The sequence below is a fragment of the Bufo bufo genome, chromosome 7 (assembly GCF_905171765.1).
Source record: "Bufo bufo chromosome 7, aBufBuf1.1, whole genome shotgun sequence".
In the NCBI taxonomy this organism is placed as follows: Eukaryota; Metazoa; Chordata; class Amphibia; order Anura; family Bufonidae; genus Bufo; species Bufo bufo.
In genome coordinates, this window is record NC_053395.1 from 185,465,965 (window position 1) to 185,486,599 (window position 20,635).

The window sequence follows — 20,635 nt, forward strand, 5'->3', positions numbered from 1 at the left end:
AGTGTATTTTCTCTCTTGTGGCCATAGGAATCAGTTGTTCTGCAGATGTATGGTCCCCATTGCACTTCTGGAGTCATCGGCTCCCTCAATTATGGGGACTGGTAGTGCAGAACAATGATTCTTGTACGTGTAAACACACTGTGCATGTGCCGACTCCCTGCTGGAGCAGCCTGTGAATGACGTGGAAGACATCATCCATGTCAATCAATAGAATGGAAGCAAGACACTTGGAAGGTGCAGATACGCCCAGCTGACACTTCAGGGCTAATTGGCATTTGACACAGGAGCTATGCCAGATACGGGATCTGTCCGGACAAAAAACGCTCCTAAGGGTCCATTCACACGTCCGTTGTTTCTTTCCTGATCTGTTCCGTTTTTTGCGGAACAGATCTGGACCAGTTCTGTACCCATTCATTTTCAATGGGTCCTGAAAAAAAAAATCAGACATTGAGCTGTCCGATTTTTTTCAGGACCCATTGAAAATGAATGGGTACAGAACTGGTCCAGATCTGTTCCGCAAAAAACGGAATAGATCAGGAAAGAAACAACGGACGTGTGAATGGACCCTAAGAGTGAGTAAGGACATTAAATGTGATGATGAAAAACAAGGTTGTTTTCAGAGATGGCTAAAAATCCACTAGTCTCCATTGATGTTAAAGGAGTTGTCTCACTTCAGCAAGTGGCATTTATCATGCAATCCAGCAGTCATGGTCGTGTTTGCACACTATTGGAAAAAGCGACGGCCTATCTCAAGGGTGTGCGACAAGCTGACGTTTTTTTTCTACAGCAAACACAACCACCACTGATAGATTTCAGGGTGGACGTGTATAATGAGATTGGGAAAAGGAATCCAGCCAGCAAAGGAGGCAATATGGACAATCACAATACATTAGCAAGTGCCTTGTATTAACTTTCTTTACATCATAAATTCCATTTGCTGAAGTGAGACAACCGCTTTAACATCAATGGAGACTAGTGGATATTTAGCCATCTCTGAAAGCAGCCTTGTTTTTCATCATCACTTTCAAGGTTGGCATCAACATTAAAGAATTTCACTGTGACCTACGCAATAAGTAATTTAACTAAGATATAGGGGGAAAAAAATTCACGCTCAGCTAAAACTCCTTTGTTTTAGAAAAGGATATTGAGACATCAAGGCCGGGCAGAGCTGACAATTGGGCATGAAGACACAGTGCATCAAAATGAAGTCATCTAAAGCAGAATCTGAAACAAATAGTGAACATGATGAGAGAAATTACAAGCAGCGATACATTGTTTTTTAGTTTTAATCTTTGAAAAATCCTACCCCGTCTGTGTGTACATGGATCAGAGCTGATCATGGAGCATAGACCTGTACATAAAGCCAAAGCAAAGCTGTCACATCCTAAAGAAATGGTGGAAATCTGTTTTGTGCCTCTGAACGATTTATGAGGGGATCTGTATGCAATCCATTATACAATGAAAGGTGCTAATCAGTGAAATTACAGGAATTTCCTTACTGCAAGAAAAAAAGAAACGTTTGCACGGATGTGATTGTGACAGATCAGTGCAACATAGCCCAAAATGGTATCTACTCTATTCCCATGCAGTGATGGTCAGTTCGCAGTGTTGGCCAGCGAACACATGCGGGCTGCCATCTTTAGTAAGGTAGACTATCCCGTCCGGCGATGCACAGGTAAGCTCTTACCTGTGACGGGAGCCGGTCTGAAATCAAATGCAGTCACCGGGAGCAGGCAGTTCCGAGAACAGCCGCCGGGGGCCTTCATCAGGCTGTTCTCGGAACTGCCTGCTCCCGGTGACTGCATTTGATTTCAGACCGGCTCCCGACACAGGTAAGGGCTTACCTGTGCATCGCCGGACAGGTGAGTCTACCTTACTAAAGATGGCAGCCCGCATGTGTTCGCTGGTGAACACTGCGAACTGACCATCACTGTTCCCATGCAGGGATGAGCGAACCTGTGTTTTACAAGTTCAAGGTTTTGATTCAGGTTTTATTCCAATTCCAATATGGATTCTGATATGGAGAGGACTCCTGTGTTACGGAAACCAGACGGATCCGTTATGCGGCCCATAGACTTCTATTATGACGGAATGCAAAACGGAATGCCTATTAAAGAATTAGTTATGGCCCGTGGTAAAGGAATCCACATCGGAATTGTAATAAAACCCAAACCCAAAATCACAAGTTCGCTCATCCCTATTCCCATGGGGTGGAATGATAGCACTTGAGATATGGAGATCACGAAATATCCCATATCCAATTGCAAATCCCAAACAATGTTTCCCCCTCATGAGCTTATGTTGAAGTTGCATGCAGTATTAGGCTATTTAGGGAGACATTTATCATCTGTGTTTGTTTTGCCCTGTGTGCCTATGTGTCAAAGTACAGGGGGTCGCCTGTAATGGAGTGAAGTCGCACATAGTAAATGTGCCATAATCTCACTTTTATCCCTTTGAACACAGACCATTTTGAAAAGTGGCGAGGCTCACCAAATGTCGCAAAAAACCCCACTGCAATCATCATGACTCGCAACTTTTTAAAGCCACAAAACAGATGTATCCGATTTGATAAATGTCCCGATTTGATAGACGAAATTTACACCTAAACCTACTTGCAATGCAGTATCACGTAACCTCACAATTTACTGATTACATGCTATTTTGCAATGTTTTCTCCTGTGGGATTGTAGGGCATCACAACGAGCAACTTTTTTTTGCACACACTTATATTGAAAAGAGCAATTCACTTTTCCAGTTAAAGTGAAGGGTTCAACTTAAAGAGCATAGGTAAGCAGGATCAACCCCTTTGAACCAGGCATACTGCTTGGTGGGGTTGATAATGCTGATTAAAATGATACCTGGTTTGTGAAAACTGGTTGCGGCTTCCCAAGAAAAAAAACTTTTATTCTTTATGCAAATGAGGATTTCAGTGCACCAAGGCGTGTGGCCAGCACTGGAAAGCTGAGGAGCCCAGGTGCACTGAGGGGCTCGGCCCCACCATCCAGTGCACTGAAGACCTCATTTGCATAAAGAGTAAATGTCTTTTTTTCTCAGGAATGCCACAATTTTTTTCACAGGACAGTTTTAATCAGCTGAATCAGCTCTGCCAGGTAGTATGACTGGTTTAATAGGGTCGATCCTGCTGAAAGATGCTCATGGAAGTCATGGAAGAAAAGAAACTAAAAGAAAGTCAGACTCAAACAGATTTATGAAATATGAAGCCAACTAGAAAAAATGGGTACACTAAGAAATTTCATGAGTTATTTTTTACATTATGGAAATAGACTGGGCCCTGATAATAATAAAGGCACCAACATTTACCTTCCCTGGCCCCTCTAATCCAGCACCACTGCTCTGTTCTCTCTTGGGCTGCAGCCAGTCAAGTATTGTTCTGGCTGCAGCGGTGACATTCTATACACTGCTGCAGCCAATCACTGCCCTCAGCATTGTACATCACATGACCGCTGAGGCCAGTGACTGGCTGCAGCAGTGTACGGGGCAGGTAAGTGTTTTTATTATTTTATCAGTGCCCAGGGTGTTTTCCAGCTCAGCCTTATTCACTGCAACAGAGTTGGCTTGCAATACAACACAAAACCATTGGACATGTTGTTTCTGGAGGAAAGCAGCCATGTTCTTCTAAACCTGTAAAAACCCTTTAAGAACCATCCTTTTATGTGCCCCTTTAAAAGTTCATATTTTTACCTATTGATTCATTGCTAGGCTCCAGTCGCATCGTTTCTAAGAAGTGTTCCAAAATTTTCTCCGGATTCCCGGACATCACAGTGTACCTAGAAAATACAAAGAACATTCTCCATGCAAGGATGTATTTATAGGTCCTATACAATTATTAGCATTTATTGCCAGACAGAGCTGTGCTTTGAGGCACTGAATAAGTTCTTTGCTAGTGATGAAAAAGTGTATTTAAGTTTTTTTGTTTTGTTTTGTTATTACAGGAATTAAATCACAATTTTCTAGTAGGTAGAGGTACCAGAAGTGGGACCCCCCCATATTCCAGACATTTATGTCATATACATTTCGTCATTGGAAAATGTGTATGTTATAACAAAGAACTGAATGGACCATAGGCATAATACAAGCTACTATACAGATCAGCCTGTATTCTGCTAATGGGTTAGCAGATCCTCTCATTTCAAGCCATCAGTCTCAGTGAGAAATTGGGTGTAGGCTCATTCATGGTGAACCCACTGTACACTATTCTGGGGATCTGAATTTACAATGATTCCCAACATATTTGCCACAAAAAAGTATTCGTTTATGAGTAGGAACAATTATGATAACACAGTGGCCTGTCAGAAGAAGCCCATGGTATGATGGCCTCTTCATGTTATAAAGAGCAGCCTATAATAGATTTAGAAAGTGGCAGCCATAATGGAGCTCAAAATCACCTATTATACTATAATGAGGCTGTGCTGATGGCAGACTCCCATAAAGTACACTATATCTATATGGCAGTATAATACGTACTTGTATGGTGACTGGGTGTTTACTTGAGCCGACGCTTGTTGGCCAGATGGAATCTTCTCCAACACCAAGACATCCTGATCATGTTCCTTCAGCCTCACTGTATTTGCTTCAACATCCTAAAAAAAATATTAAAAAAAGAGTTAGATTAGACTATAACATGGGTGTCTTTAAACAGGTGTCCATTGTAATCTTCAGACTTGTACGGTTTTGATACATAGCCTGTGACTCTTCTCCTTATACTGTATACACTCTTTTCTTCCAAACCAGATCTCTTAGCATTTCCTAAATACCCAGTTAATCTGCACCAGCCCAGAGTTGTACCAAACTTTTAGAAATGGTGCAACCGAATGCATTTTAAAAATATCCAACCTCTTCCAGTGTTCAAACGCATACATGTATTTATTAGTACGCTATCAACACGGGAGGAAGGGTTCTACTTTATTGTGTGGCCTTTCTTCAATTCCACTTATTATAATGATCAAACAGATAATATTTCCTACCCTGCAAAATCCATGGAGGGCCTGCTTACATATTCATATCGCCTCTGGTCTTCTTTAAATTGTACTTAACCTTTTGAAGGAGGTTATTAAAAATTCTAAACGCCATAAAATAAATGTTTGTAATATAATTTAGTTTTTCCCATTTTACTTAGAAAAATAGGTACCTGAAGTTCAAGTGCCTAACACACTTTTGGAATCCGTGCACTCGTGCACCACTGACACTGGAGCCGCAGTGGACGATGTACAGGCAGCAGCAAACAGCGCTGCTCCCGCCTATGCCACCTCCGCTCTGAGGGGCTTCGCCAGGCTTTAATGGAGCGTGCACAGGCAGAAGCAGCATTGTGCTATGCAGAACTCCGATCTGTGCTCACTGTAATCTGCTAAAAGCTCTGCACAGCACATTCTTCAGTGTACACTTTTAGGGCACTTTAAGACAAAGTCTGATACTTTTCATTTGTGACGTTACACATTAGACTAAAGTTGCCCAAACCTGACAATTTTGGAAGGACTGGCCGACCCTATAATGTGTATTTGATGTTCTACCTATGTTTATTCAACCTACAGTATGATGCGGAGAAAAAGGGATTGTGCTTGTTCAATGTCGACATGCCCAATCCTATGTTCTCATGGGAGATAAGCGACCGCCAAAGGGGTCTTTTCAGCAGCTTATGACCCTTTTCCCATTCATAACAGAGACACTCAGTCAAATCAAGCGTGCAAGTGTCTGTGTCTTGTAAGGAACAGCTGTGGGATGAGCAAACGTTCAGTCAACAGCTACTGAATGCGTACAGCTGGCCACCTGCAGAAGGACTAGCCACTCACTGAGGTGGATCTGCTGCAATGGAGTATATGGGGGGACTCTGGCCAAAGGTTTTATCACTTACCAATAATCTACTACTATATTACTGTACTGCCATATTGCTACACTACGAATATTAAAACTTACACGCAGAATTCTGTTGAAATCTTCTTTGTCCACCCTTAGGAAGTGGCAGTTGTCTTCTCGCAGGACAATTGAAGCTGCTCGGGGAGCATCGTTTACTAAGGCCAACTTTCCAAAGTCGTCTCCTTCGTGTAGGGTACAAACCACACCCTGGGATAGAGGATAAGAAGTAACCATGAACATCAGTACAGTTACTCATTTTAACTGCGCATGTACTCTATGGCCGGGGAAGGTAACTGCAGTAGAAAGAGGAGTTGTAGGAAATCCAGTGGCCGCAGCTGAGACAGCCCTGCAGGACCCCTGACAAGGTCCTGCAGCCACTGCTGAGAGGACCAAGTGGCCAATGAGAAGCGTTTGGAAACTTGTAGACTCTATACATATGGGGTGGAGGAGGCAAAGAGCCTTTGCTTTCCACTAACAGTTTCACATTGTGCTGTGCACACATTGTGTACAAGTTGACTACTGTATAAATATAGAAAACCACATCACTGCCACCAGTGTACCTTACCGCTGCACAGCGGGTAAGGGATCCATCAGGTCAGCAGCAAGGAGAGGGGTCAGGCCAAATTTAAAGCAACTGTTTTACAGGTTACTCGACTTGACCACTTTTTCATATTAGCTCCATCTGCATGCTAATGCTAGGAAATATGGAATTATTATCCATTTTTAATATTTTATCAGTAGAAGAAAAGGACATTACCCAAATTTATTTCAACATAATTATTTTTTATTTTATTTTTTAAACACATTACCTATAAGAATGCGATTCTTGGCTTTGCCATTTAATGTACTGATTAAATATCGGTCCGTAACAGGGACTTACACAGAAATCACAGCATAGAAAAACTTTGTGTGTGTGTATATAATTAATAGGAGTTATTTTTCACATACAGAACTAAACATCCCCTGCTACTATTCGCAGTCATAGAATTAAATGATCAAACTCTGACTGCCTGCAGCCACCACTAGAGGGAGCTCATCACATACGGATTTATACAGCTACTGTTAAAAGAGGTTGTCCCATCTAGACATATATGACACATCTATGAACCACTCCTATCAAATAACATGGTCCTGATGTGAATGAGCATGCTGTGCATGCATGGACATCCTCTTTATTCACTGTTATGGGACTTTTGAAGACAGCTGTGCGAACGTGCTCAGCAATTTTAAGGAGACCAATACCGGTGATTCATGTCCCCTTGTTAAAGGGGTGTGTTCCACACAGTCTGACACTGTCTGCACTGACTGGACAAAGCTAGAGTCGTAACATCCGCTTGTTAATGTATTCATAAATTTCTACAAAGAGTATAGGTCCCTTTACACAGGACGATGTACAAGCAGATGTCAGGAAGGAAGCGTTCCTTCCCAACAATCTGCTGATCTCCACCGGAGGAGATTGATGCACTTACATGCAGCGATCTCCTCCAGAGTGTGGGGAGCAGTGATCGCTAGTGCCATCGCTCTTCCCCATATTGTCTCGTTGTTTCCCGGCAGCAGATCGTGTTTACATGGCACAATCTGTCACTGGGAAAAGATGAGCTTTTTTTATGCTGCACAAACGATCTAATTACCCGAAGAACAAGTGTTTTGCTCGCGTAATTGGCTGTGAATTTGCACTGCCAGATAATCGCTAACAAGCGTTAATTTGAAAGCTTTTTAGCGATTATATGTTCAATTTTCGACCCGTGTAAAGGACCCTTAACTGCAGAGTTCTGAGGAAAGAAGCTCCACAAGTTAGCAGAGCTTACAGGTTTCCCTCATTAAACTCTAAATTCTCTAGGCAGTGAGCTTCCCCTAGTGTTAGTCATGGGAGAACTCTATGGGGGGAATTCATCATAGAGCAGCGCTTTACGCTTGTCTATTATATCCCTTGCACTGATGGAGGATTTGCCTACTTTATGAAAATGTCTTACTTTATGTCATAAAAATGGAGTAAAAGAATATAAATATGAAGGGCCCGCTGACTCTACCCTCTCCTCAATCTCGCCATGCCCCCTTTACGGGAAAGTGGCGAGGAGGAGGCGGAGAGACAGCACTTGCAACTTTTTTATGCCAGAAAAATGTCCACATAGGCGGGAAGCAGGAGGATGGGCCCCATAGCAGTCACCTCCATGAAGGATACTGGTGTATAAATCATTATTAATATTAGGGGCTATTGGCGTGACTGTATCAGTTTTGCAGTCGGCAAACCGCGATCCGCAAAATACAGATGCTGTCCATGTGCATACTGCACTTTTTGTTGGCTCTATTGTAAAAATGACTATTCTTGTGTGCAAAACAGACAAGAATAGGACATGTTCTATCTTTTTTGTGGAACCGCGGAACAGACGTGCGGTTGCGGACAGAACCCAGTGTGATGTCCACATTTTTTTCGAACCCCCATTGAAATATATGGGTCTGCGTGCGATCCACAAGAAATGTGGATCGGACGGGGAACGAAAATACGGTCGTGTAAATAGCCTCTAAGTATTTTTCTTAGGGTGTATTCGCACGACCGTAAATGTTTTGTGCAAAACACGAATACCGCACATGGCCGGCGCTATATAGAGAATGCCTAAACTTGTCCGCTGTTGCAGACAAAAATAGGACATGCTCTATCTTTTTTGCGGGGCCACGGAACGGAACAACGGATGCGGACAAAATTGTGGAACGGAAACTTGTGCTCTACTAAAAATATATTTTTTTGCTCTTAAGTATGGTATGAACCTCACTAGACCACCATTAATATAGCCTGGACATGGGTACAATTCCACAGTTGCATAATGTTATAGGAATAAAGGAGACCCTTTTGCACATTGATGCTCCCCATCTTTACAGTATTGTAATAGATCAGAGTATTATTAGACATTGATACTTACATTCCCCATCAGTGCAGGCCTGAATCTGACATTACCAATATCTCACAGGCACATTTCTATCTTACATGACATCACATTTGTCATATCTGTACTATGAGTGAATAATATGCCAGAAAGCTTAATACCTTCCCATAGATGACCACATTTACAGATCCTTTTAAGATGATGTACCAGGACGTCCCCTCTTCTCCTTGATTAAACACTGCAAATAGAAACCACATCAATTACTTGGCTGTTTTGCATTTCCATATGTCCTACTGGTGTATATGTAATAAAGGGAGGACCTCCATTAGGGACCCTATTAGTCAGTGAAGGCTGCAGCTGCATAGAGTGACTCTCACGTTGGAGAATTAAGTCTTATGTGGTCACCTATTCAATTGAATGGGTACCATGTAACGCCCACAGCTTCAACCCTGGCAATAAGCTGATTGTCAGGTGTTTCTTTTGCCACATACTTCTTACTGAAGACAGCTTCTTCTACTCTCCTTACAGGGTTATTCCGGTAACTTTACGTTATCCCTTATCTAGTGGATAACTAACTGATCAAAGGGATCTGATCAAGTACTTTATAGGACTACCAGAAATAGGCAAGTACAGCCCGCTATCAGGGCAGTCACACAGAGAATGAATAGAGTGGCACGGCACATGCTCGACCGGCCATGTTATCAGGACAGGAGTATAGGACTCCTGTTCTCAGGATCTGTGGACGTTCCTTCGGTTTGACCGCCACCGATTTGCCTATCCAGCGGATAGGCAATCTGTTAGTTATTCTCTATCCTGTGGATAGACGATCAGTTAGGCTACTTTCACATCTGAGCTTTTGCTGTCCGGTTTTGAGATCCAGCATGGGATCTCAAAACCACAGCAAAACGCTTCTGTTATAAAAATAAAATCGTCTGCATCCGTTCTGAACTGATCCGGTTGTATTATATTGAAAATGAAGAAACTGGATCTGGCACTAAAACTATTTTAAGTCAATGGAGACCGGATCTGTGTTTTTTTTTTTTTTTTTTGTGTCACCATTGACTTACGTGGTTTTTGGCTTCTTCCGTTTCCCACCCCGCACACAAAAACTCTGCTTGCAGCGGTTTTGTCTCCGGCTTGGGAACGCAACAAACCATAACGGAATGCATTCTGGTGCACTCCGTTATGGTTTGTTCAGTTTTGTCCCCATTGATCCCTGTTGATCTCAAAACCGGACAGCACAACGCAGAAGTGAAAGTAGCCTTAGTTATCCTCTATTCTGTGGATTGGTGATCAGTGGATAGCGGGTAACTGGAAGTTATCAGAATACCATTTTAAGTTACAGCCTGTTATATCACTTGGTATTATGTTCGATAATTCTTGCTCTTCCTAGGCAGTGGAGACTTGTTGACACTAAGGTAAATAGATATGGTCTTTTTCGTTACATTTTGTGTATTACATCATGTTAAAATACCTAATAATAATAATAGAAATATTCATTTAGTATCTAAGCCTATCATAGGTCAGTAACAACATAAATAATTTTTTTTAGTTATTTTTGGTGTAATTTGGTCTCTTTTAATCATAAGACTGTAGCATATTACAGGCCAGAGCATTTTAACACATGTTGGTAGAGTTTTACTTACACACTGTTCCCGCCTTTGGGTGAGATTCGAAGATTAAAAATCCTGCCAGCTCTCGTTTAACCTTCAAGAAAGAACACAAAGGTAATAAATCTTTCAAGCACTGCCACAGAACAGACCACCATAACTAAAGGAAAGGAACTCTAAAGGCAAAATGAAGGTGACCAACCGTTGTGGAGAGATGAGATAAGGCTTTAATGTGAATAAGTTCTTCAAAAATAATTTCTAGGTCATCTGCCGTCCGCTGGCCAGGCCTGATAATAAGAAACAAAAAATACACAAGCTGTAGAAGAACACACAACACATCTTGGGGGTAGATTTACTAATCTTGTCTAATATTTAGACAGCGTAACCTAAGACAAGGAATTCTAAAGGTGCGCCAAATTTATAGCAGTGGCTGATGATTGGTGATACATTTGGTGCATTGTTAGACACTTTTGTCTAACTTTACATCACATGTTGAGTTGGCTTCTTGTGTGCCAACATTTTAAGGCAATTTTGGCACACATTGTATGTGTCTCTACTCACTAAGCCAAGCCCCTTCTCGAGCGAGGTACAAGAAGCATCTAAAACATGTAATAACTGTGGCATACGGTATTTGTGCCAAATTTACAGCTCAATTTGACATTTTGATTAGTGAATCTGTCTCATGTCATTTATATTCTAAAAATAACAATTCTACGGTCAAAAAAAAATAAATTAACCTTAAATGTGCTATTCGCAGGAAGAAATTGCAAAAAATGTATTACTATCCTTATTTCCATAAAGTTCTAGCTATTCCATGGTGCCAAAGTGGAGCCCTGTACACTACCCTTCCATCCCTCCATTTTTCCTGAACCCTGTCCTCTTCTTTCTCCCTTTTCACTGTCCAGGCATTCTTACTACCTGTCTTATGCTGTTATAAGCTGACCTCGAGTTTATCCTATTACACTACTTTTTGCCTGTTTGTTTCACTATAGGACCTCCGTGGAGTTCTGAATTGTGTTGTCTCACTTCACCTGAGACCACCTGCTCATATCACTGGCACCTAAATCGCCCTCATCGGCTCTTCGTAGGTCTTATTTATACTCCTTGATGAGTTTGTGATGATCAAGTATTCAAAAATTAATACAAAATACTGTGCCCAAAAAGACTTGCCAACAATGTCATAGAAGGTCCAGCACCTCGGAAGACCAGAAAACAACAGGTATTTGCAGTTTGACTTCATTTAGTCTAGATTCAATCGTTTTGAGATCTAACTTGTATCCTCACAAAGTCTTAAAGGGAACCTTTCACCTGGATTTTGTGTATAGAGCTGAGGACATGGGCTGCTAGATGGCCGCTAGCACATCCGCAATACCCAGTCCCCATAGCTCTGTGTGCTTTTATTGTGTAAAAAAAAGTATTTGATACATATGCAAATTAACCTGAGATGAGTCCTGTACGTGAGAAGAGTCCAGCGTGAAGGAGCCCAGCACCGCCCCACATCCTCAGAATCTCCTCCTTGCTCCCCGACGTCAGAAAGCTAGAGCGCCGTAATCTCGCGATGCTAGCTCCTTCACGCTGGACTCATCTCACATACAGGACTCATCTCAGGTTAATGTGCATATGTATCAAATCGTTTTTTTTTACACAATAAAAGCACACAGAGCTATGGGGACTGGATATTGCGGATGTGCTAGTGGCGATCTAGCAACCCATGTCCTCAGCTCTATACACAAAATCCCGGAGACAGGTTCCCTTTAACTCCTAACTGTTCTAGTAGAAGACTGCACACGGGCAGCTACCTACCCAGTAGAAACATAATCACGACTTTCCTTAGGTTGTAAGGGGAAACCAGCTACTACAAGCCTATATATTAGGAGTAGGTTTTACAGGAAAAGTCTCAATGGTTTTGCCTTCACCCAACAATGAAGCCTAAAATATGTGGCTAAAAAACAAATTTCTTCATTAATAATTTTCTAAAGAAATACACTATATGAGCATACTACATTCTATACAATGGGTTCTAGATATTATCCATGCCGTGTACTTATCTACAGTCATGTGAAAAAATTAGGACACCCTTTGAAAGCATGTGGTTTTTTGTAACATTTTTAATAAATGGTTATTTCATCTCCGTTTCAACAATACAGAGAGATTAAAGTAATCCAACTAAACAAAGAAAACTGAAGAAAAGTCTTTTCAAGATCTTCTGTAAATGTCATTCTACAAAAATGCCTATTCTAACTGAGGAAAAAGATAGGACACCCTCACATGTATTCCCTCTTAAATTGGCTGAGATCTCACACAGGTATATCACACCAGGTGCACATAATTAGTAGATCGTTACTCTGCATGTTGAATGAGGCTTGCCCTATTTAAACCTCAGACATTTAGTTTGGTGTGCTCCTGACTGTTGAAGTGAGAGTGAGCACCATGGTGAGAGCAAAAGAGCTGTCAGAGGACTTCAGAAAAAAGATTGTAGCAGCCTATGAGTCTGGGAAGGGATTTAAAAAGATCTCAAAAGATTTTGAAATCAGCCATTCCACTGTCCGGAAGATAGTCTACAAGTGGAGGGCTTTCAAAACAACTGCCAACATGCCCAGGACTGGTCGCCCCAGCAAGTTCACCCCAAGAGCAGACCGCAAGATGCTAAAAGAGGTATCCAAAAACCCTAAAGTGTCATCTCGAGAACTACAGCAGGCTCTGGCTACTGTTGATGTAGAAGTACATGCCTCTACAATCAGAAAGAGACTGTACAAGTTTAACTTGCATGGGAGGTGTGCAAGGAGGAAACCTTTGCTTTCCAAGAGAAACATCGAGGCCAGACTGACATTTGCCAGCGATAAAGTTGACAAAGACCAGGACTTCTGGAATAATGTTCTTTGGACAGATGAGTCCAAAATTGAATTATTTGGACACAACAGCAGAGGACATGTTTGGCGTAAACCAAACACAGCATTCCAAGAAAAGAACCTCATACCAACTGTGAAGCATGGAGGTGGAAGTGTCATGGTTTGGGGCTGCTTTGCTGCAGCAGGACCTGGTCAGCTCACCATCATAGAATCCACGATGAATTCTACTGTGTATCAGAAGGTGCTTGAAGAACATGTGAGACCATCAGTTAGAAAATTAAAGCTGAAGCGGAACTGGACCATGCAACATGACAATGACCCAAAACATACTAGTAAATCAACCAAAGATTGGCTGAAAAAGAAGAAATGGAGAGTCCTGGAATGGCCAAGTCAAAGTCCAGATTTGAATCCCATTGAGATGCTGTGGGGTGACTTGAAAAGGGCTGTACGTGCAAGAAACCCCTCAAACATCTCACAGCTGAAAAAGTTCTGCATTGAGGAGTGGGGTAAAATTTCCTCAGACCGATGTCGAAGACTGGTAGATGGCTACAAGAACCGTCTCACTGCAGTTATTTCAGCCAAAGGAGGTAACACTCGCTATTAGGGGCAAGGGTGTCCTATCTTTTTCCTCAGTTAGAATAGGCATTTTTGTAGAATGACATTTACAGAAGATCTTGAAAAGACTTTTCTTCAGTTTTCTTTGTTTAGTCGGATTACTTTAATCTCTCTGTATTGTTGAAACGGAGATGAAATAACCATTTATTAAAAATGTTACAAAAAACCACATGCTTTCAAAGGGTGTCCTAATTTTTTCACAAGACTGTATACCTTACATCGAACAACAAAAGCAACATAGACTAGTAAAGCAAGATGAGAAGAAACAATGAAATGAGAAATTACGGTTTTCTGAGAATCATTCTCATGTGTGCATCGGGTCCTGTTTGGGACAATAGAAGAAAGGTATCCTGGAGGTCTTCTTCACTTTCCCTTTTCTCCTCATCTGTCGGCATAGGCAAATCTTCATGTTCATCATCAAGAAACCGATAAAACAGGTATTTATCTTGGAAGTAGTATTCCTGGTCAACTGTGGGGACATAGATTAATACAATGAAAACAATAAGTAACAGTAGATAGTCTTCTTACTATACTTATGTGACCCAACATGATGATGCCATGCCATGGCTAGTAGCTAATATTCGTATATCATAGTATTGCTGGTAAGAACCTGGAATTGCTGAGGATTATATGAGAATTTGTTTTCCATATTAAACTGAATGGCCAACTTTTAGCATCATACTGCTTTTAGGCACAACCTCAATTTCTTAATTATAAGTTTATAGTAGTCAGAAATCTGTTTTTATGATACAGATCTTCAAAGTCGGTCATTAAAAAAATGAAATGCTAAAATTCGGACTGTCTGAAGTCACTACTACGGGGAGCTTAGGAGTGTACTACCTATCATTTATACATAGAACTCAATAATTACAATATTCCCTGCCCCTTCCCCTCGATGGCAGCTTCAGACAGACCGAAATGTATAAATCACTGTATCCAATGTATATACAGGGGAGTTGGAGCTCAGTATCAGAAAAATGGAGCTCAGACTATTGCAAACATATATTATAAAAAAACATCAGTAGATATTCACTTTTAAGTTTATTTATAAATCCCAGAAATTTTCTTTAACGTGGTCGTCCCCCCAGCATACATACCCGCTCGCTGCCAACTTCCTGCATGGATAGGGTCACATGCACCGCTGCACTCAATGACTGCCCTCATTGGTGACGTGTCCACAAGCAGTGTGCGACGTGTCCACAAGCAGTGTGATCCTGTCCACGTGGAAGTTGACAGACAAGGGCTAGAAGGCTAATAAAGAGAGACCGGATGCTGGAATGGAGTGACGGGAGGAAAGCGAGTATGGATTTCTCCACAATATTCCAGGCTGGGGTGTTAAAAAAATAAATAAATTCTGGACAACCCCTTTAAAGTTGTTCTTATATGCCACAAGAGAAAGGTCAGACAGGGACTGGAAGTGCAGTAAAAACAGCGAGGAGCCAAAAGGTCTGAACACAAGGAGCAGGTACGTATGCATTTATTCACAGATACAGCTGGCTGAGGGGGCAGGGGAATTAGATAAAAAAAAAAAAAAAACAGACAACCCCTTTAAGTTTTGAAGTTAGCAGTTGTGCAACTCCTCATAGAGGTCCCTCTATAGCCTAAAGCTAAAAGTACCCAAAGATGATGCCAACAAAAAGAAAGATCAAGCATGATAAATTTGAATTCTCGATCCTTTGGTTCTCAGAGAAGTTAATGCCACAACCTAAAGCTTGTAATCATTTACCCACAGTTTTGCGTGGATTTTACTGCAGCTACAAATAAAAAAAAAGTGTGGATCAAGATCAGATGATTTATGGGTTTCATGCAATCTTCTAATTTATACATTACTTGAAAACACATTTTGAGGTTGTACCATAAATTCTTTTTATTTTAGGCTTTCCTATTTTTTGGTACTTTTACAGTACAATAGTACGCCATCCGGTATATCTGTAGTATAACCAGCAGAGGGCAAAGTGTAGCCGTATAAATGCTGAAGCACTGAAGCGTTGTGAGCAATGTTCCCTCTAAACTGCACGATCAGTAAATAAAACGGTTAAAAGCTAAATCTAATAAATCTCCACCGCTGAAGGGCTTTACTAACAATCTGCTGTTCACTCCAAGCTTACATGTTTTTATCCTAATGTTTTCACCTTTTAACGCCATGATTGCCAGATTTCACAAGGATGAGATAACGTAGGCTAAACAGCATTTAGACGTATCCCTCTGTGGTGGTGTGGAGACCCCAAAATGTGCAAAGGATGCAGCAGATGATGAGAGCATCAGCAAGAGTAACCACAAGGATTCATTAAAAGCTCAGCCAGGAGGTGACAAGAGTCTAACTGATTAGAAAAGGGGAGCTTTGAGTGCTACCATAGGGCTCATTGCAGTAATGAGGCCCAGTTCTGCCACATTTAGTAAAATGATGAAAAGCGAGCCCTGAGACAGAAGCGCATTGTATGCTGCAATACATAGAAGGCTCAGCTTAATGCTTAAGAGGCTTACTGTGTATCGTGATAAATAATACAAGGGGATATTAAAAAATAACGCTCTAATTTAGCAGTTTTCAAGTGAAAGGGAAATACCTCTTACATTTTCATTTTGACATGTCAGACACGTTTTAAACTACTATATGTTCACATATGGGTCACAGCCTCTGCTAAGAGCCTCAATCGCAGATTCCATCGTCTTTGACGGACAAATACGCCTGCATGTGGACATTTCAGCAGAACTGATTAGACCCCATGAAAAGCCAAAAGGGTCTGCCAGGTCTGGTTTTCCTTGTGCGACTGATCCTGTTTTTTAACAAGATGTGTACTAAAGAGCAACAGGTTCGGCAGCTGCACAGATGACTGCGGCCTATTGTTTACAGAATCGGTGGCGGTCCAGGTGACGCGTCATAGCTTTAGATGGTAATCCCGTTTTAAGCACACTGGTGGATATACGCTGGCTTCCACCCTCTGGATCAAATTCTTTGTGACGGGAACTCTATCCAATCTAATCACACAAAGGAGCTTACCACGTCAACTTTGCTTACCATTACTTGCTTATTACTGTGTATTGCTTTTACATTTATTATGTTTTATAGCCTAGAGAATAACTCCCAGAGTGCTCTGTGCAGACACTGAACAAGCATGATAGACTAGGAGATTTGAACTGAGGCTTGCAAAATTCACAGTGCAGCCGTGGATCACAAAACACGATGTCACTAAAGATCATTGCTAGATGTGTTTTTGTTTTTTGCAATTTTATTATGACCTTGTATTATTATCTCTTTATACAACATCAGAAAAAGAAATGAACCATGGGGTAGAAGAATTTCTAAAGAAGCAGCACATCCAGGAACCTAGTGTTGTCTCGGTTTATGAGCTACATAAAATGACCAGGCAAAAAGTGTGTCAATTATCTAATCGATGCATAATACTTTGTTAGCTCATCTTTACCGTGGTTAAGGACTCCCTCCTCCAGTACGACCTGCCACATGCCGACTGCTTGTGTCCGGGAGTGAACGCATGAGCTTTGCTGCATAAGCCAGTCCACCAGCTCAGTTCCTACACAGCACTGCCTGTAGGAGACATCCAAAATATTAACATAATAAATATAATATAGAAATACAACAATACAGTATAACAATGCATTGTCTTACGCTGGGTTCATACCAGCGCTTCAGTTTCTATTGCTCTGCTCCATTACAACAAAAATAATGGAAGCGTCACAGCTGTCAAATAACAGTGACAAACAGCGCCCGACTGACCCAATGGACTATAATGGTATTTGTCAGGCTTCCATTAGAAGACTTGACGTATTTTTGATGGAATCTGCACAGAGCCTCTGACACAGATGGGGACATAGACTTACCTGGTTATATAAAGCTCATATGATTGATTTTAAAAAAATATTATTTATAGTGTTTCGTATTCCAATAATAAAAGAAGAACATGCTAATTAGTTCATCTCCATAAGGCAGAAAACAAATCTGTCCCATAGGAGGCTACCCTGTAAGTCAATTTCAAAACTTTAAAACATAACTTGGGTTCTCAGTCAAACCAAGCCACCGATCTATACACAGCAACGTTTCAAAGTTCTTGCTTCTCAGTAACAGTAGGGTTTTGGTTGACTGTATAAGAAGCCCATGGGCAGCTGTCTAAAGGCGATTCAGACAATGCCACTTCTGGAAGAAAGCTAACCAGCTGGACCCCACCAAGAGATTCAGTACCTTCTGAAAGCCCTAAGGAGAACTTCATTTCAGAATTGTTAGACTTGAGTTTTATTAACGGTGGGAGAGGCAAAGTTACTTAGTGTTGTGATGAAATCCCAGTACAAATTTGTATTATTCCAAATAGTCCTGTGGGACACCAAATAACGAGGGAGTAAGACTTTAATACAGAATGGAGGCCTCAGCGTAGGATACTGAGCAGGACATGATACTTCACTCTAATGAGATCTTTGATTAAGTCTTAGCAAAATTCAATACAACTGAGTAACATCATAATCCAGTTAGGATCTTGGTTATGTTAGGACACTAGATGAAACCTTTTCTTAAAGTTACTTGAGTCTTGAAATAAGCCAATATTATATTGTATATTGATGGTACCCTGTCTTCATGTTCATCTGGACAGCCCCTTCTCAAAATGAAGACTCACTAGACATCTGTTAATTGCCACAGGTCCAAAAGCCGAAATAACTAGCAATCAGCTGTTATCTTGGGAGTAAGCAGCCAGGAGAAATGTGGTACTACATGGCGTCCATTCAGGAAAAAGGACACCGTGCAATATATGAACGTGCTTACACGAATGTGCCTATATTAACACAAAGTGCCCCAAAAAGACCTAACCGGACAGATAGTACCCAAGTCTTGCGTATTGAAGATTATTGCCCGCATCCTTGGTGGTATAGGGTAGTGAAGGGGATAATGTCTGCATCCTTGGTAGTCTAGGGCAATGAAGAGATTACAGTCTATATGCCTGGTGTTAGTGTCAGGATCCCTGGTGATTTAGGGCAGTAAAGAGGTGAATGCCAGTAAACTTGGTGGTCTAGGGTAGTAAAGGGGTTAATACTAGTATAACTAGTCATCAAGGGCAGTGCTGGGGTTGGTGTCAGTATCCATTGTGGTCTAGATCACAAGAAACCATGGCAAAAAGGGACATAATTTTTAAAAAATCCACACAAGGAAAAATCAATATGGCACATTTATTGCCGGTCTTAATAAAGCCCCATAACTGGCGGATAATCCACCGAAGTTATGAAGAGGCACCGGCCTCTCCATAACTTTGACGCATCCAGCGCCAGTTCTAAATGTGAGACAGCTACCTAGCTGTCTTACTTTCAGACCATTTTCTATGCCCCAAACAGGCGTAGAAAATGGTGAAAGAGACGGGCCCACAATTTTAGACGTGGTGTGAGTGAGGAGAAGTCGTGGATAGTTGCGCCATCTGTGCCTGAAATACACCTAATATGGAGTATTTCAGTATAATAAATTATCCCCAATGTCCAAAAAATACGCCACAGATTTCACATTGACAAAAATGCATTCCATGTGGATTTTGGTGTGGAATATTTTCCAAAATCCACAATGTGCACATATGTTTAAAGGGATTTTCTAACAATATTACCTATAAACGGAAAGCCAGTAGCTGCCATCATATACTAAAAGATTAATACTTAACTGCTTCCCGCCGATCTGGGCTAGAAGGCTCCTCAGAAACTGCGCCAGAATTCTGATGCATTTTGATCAGAAAATCTCCCTCAATGTGTTAACGTTAAACTTTTGAAATACTGATTGAATATGACTTTATTATGTCATTTTATATGCACTTTTAAATTTTTACTTGATATGTAATAAAAGAAACCTCAATACTGATGTGTATGAATATGGACCAATTGAGACGTCTCCAAACATCTTATAATAAGAGCCTACAGCATGCATGTATACACTCGCAAGTGAGCAGTGGGTTTAAAGCCAGGGCAAATTTCTGATCATTTAAGATTGAGTAAAATAGCACAGCTGCCAGGAAGCGTTGTTTAAGCAACCATGAAGACAAATGAGAGCTGGCAGGGGGGGAAGCATATTTCAATATTTTATGTCAACGCTAGTTCGGAGAGGGCACAAGTACAAATGATTACTTTTGCTGCAAATGTTTCCTAGGGCCAGCAAGGTAGAACTTATCCCTAGAATAACTGAAACAGAATGCTATTCCATGCTGGAAATAACTAAGGGCTTTCACAAGATGCTGTAAGATCTTTGGAGGGCTGCCATCTTTCACGTGGTTACCCTCCTGGCACTTTTTATGAATTGGAATTTATTATCACGTATTTTTGCATCAAGGTTTAAATGTCCTTTTTGTTGTGTGTCTTTTGTTTACTTAACAGAAAGTTTTTTCCCTTGATATTGTAATATCCAAACACAATGGTCGCTTGACCAGTTTAAGGCTACTTTCACACTAGCGTTAATATTCTCCGGTATTGAGATTCGTCAAAGGGTCTCAATACCGGAAAAAAAAATGCTTTTGTTTTGTCCCCATTCATTGTCAATTCCGTTCTCATACCGGAGAGCAAACCGCAGTATGCTTTCCGTCCTGGGATGCAGAGCAAGACGGATCCGTCATGACCCACAATGCAAGTCATGGGGGACGGATCCGTTTTCTCTGACACAATAGAAAACTGATCCGTCCCTCATTGACAGTGGAGTTCATGACGGATCTGTCTTGGCTATGTTAAAGATAATACAACCAGAACCGTTAATAACGGATGAAGATGGTTGTATTATCAGTAACAGAAGCGTTTTTGCTGAACCCTGCCGGATCCTGCAAAAACGCTAGTGTGAAAGTAG

At 41.2% G+C, this 20,635-nt stretch overlaps 1 protein-coding gene across 3 annotated transcripts in view; it reads right to left on the reverse strand.

Moving 5' to 3' along the window:
• The window catches only part of LOC121008125 (rap guanine nucleotide exchange factor 4-like), a 198,810-nt gene that overhangs the window by 70,749 nt on the left and 107,426 nt on the right, over positions 1-20,635 (reverse strand). For 2 of the 3 annotated variants that reach the window (XM_040440479.1, XM_040440480.1), the window contains 10 exons: positions 17,250-17,367; positions 14,113-14,296; positions 10,566-10,650; positions 10,400-10,460; positions 8,915-8,991; positions 5,932-6,078; positions 4,486-4,601; positions 3,703-3,788; positions 1,307-1,351; positions 1,146-1,224 (listed from right to left, as the gene is read on the reverse strand). In XM_040440479.1, coding sequence (XP_040296413.1) covers positions 1,146-1,224; positions 1,307-1,351; positions 3,703-3,788; positions 4,486-4,601; positions 5,932-6,078; positions 8,915-8,991; positions 10,400-10,460; positions 10,566-10,650; positions 14,113-14,296; positions 17,250-17,334 — 965 coding nt within the window. In that variant the 5' untranslated portion in view covers positions 17,335-17,367. Of the gene's footprint in view, positions 1-1,145; positions 1,225-1,306; positions 1,352-3,702; positions 3,789-4,485; positions 4,602-5,931; positions 6,079-8,914; positions 8,992-10,399; positions 10,461-10,565; positions 10,651-14,112; positions 14,297-17,249; positions 17,372-20,635 lie in introns of all 3 variants that reach the window. The other variant, XM_040440478.1, reaches the window with a different exon arrangement.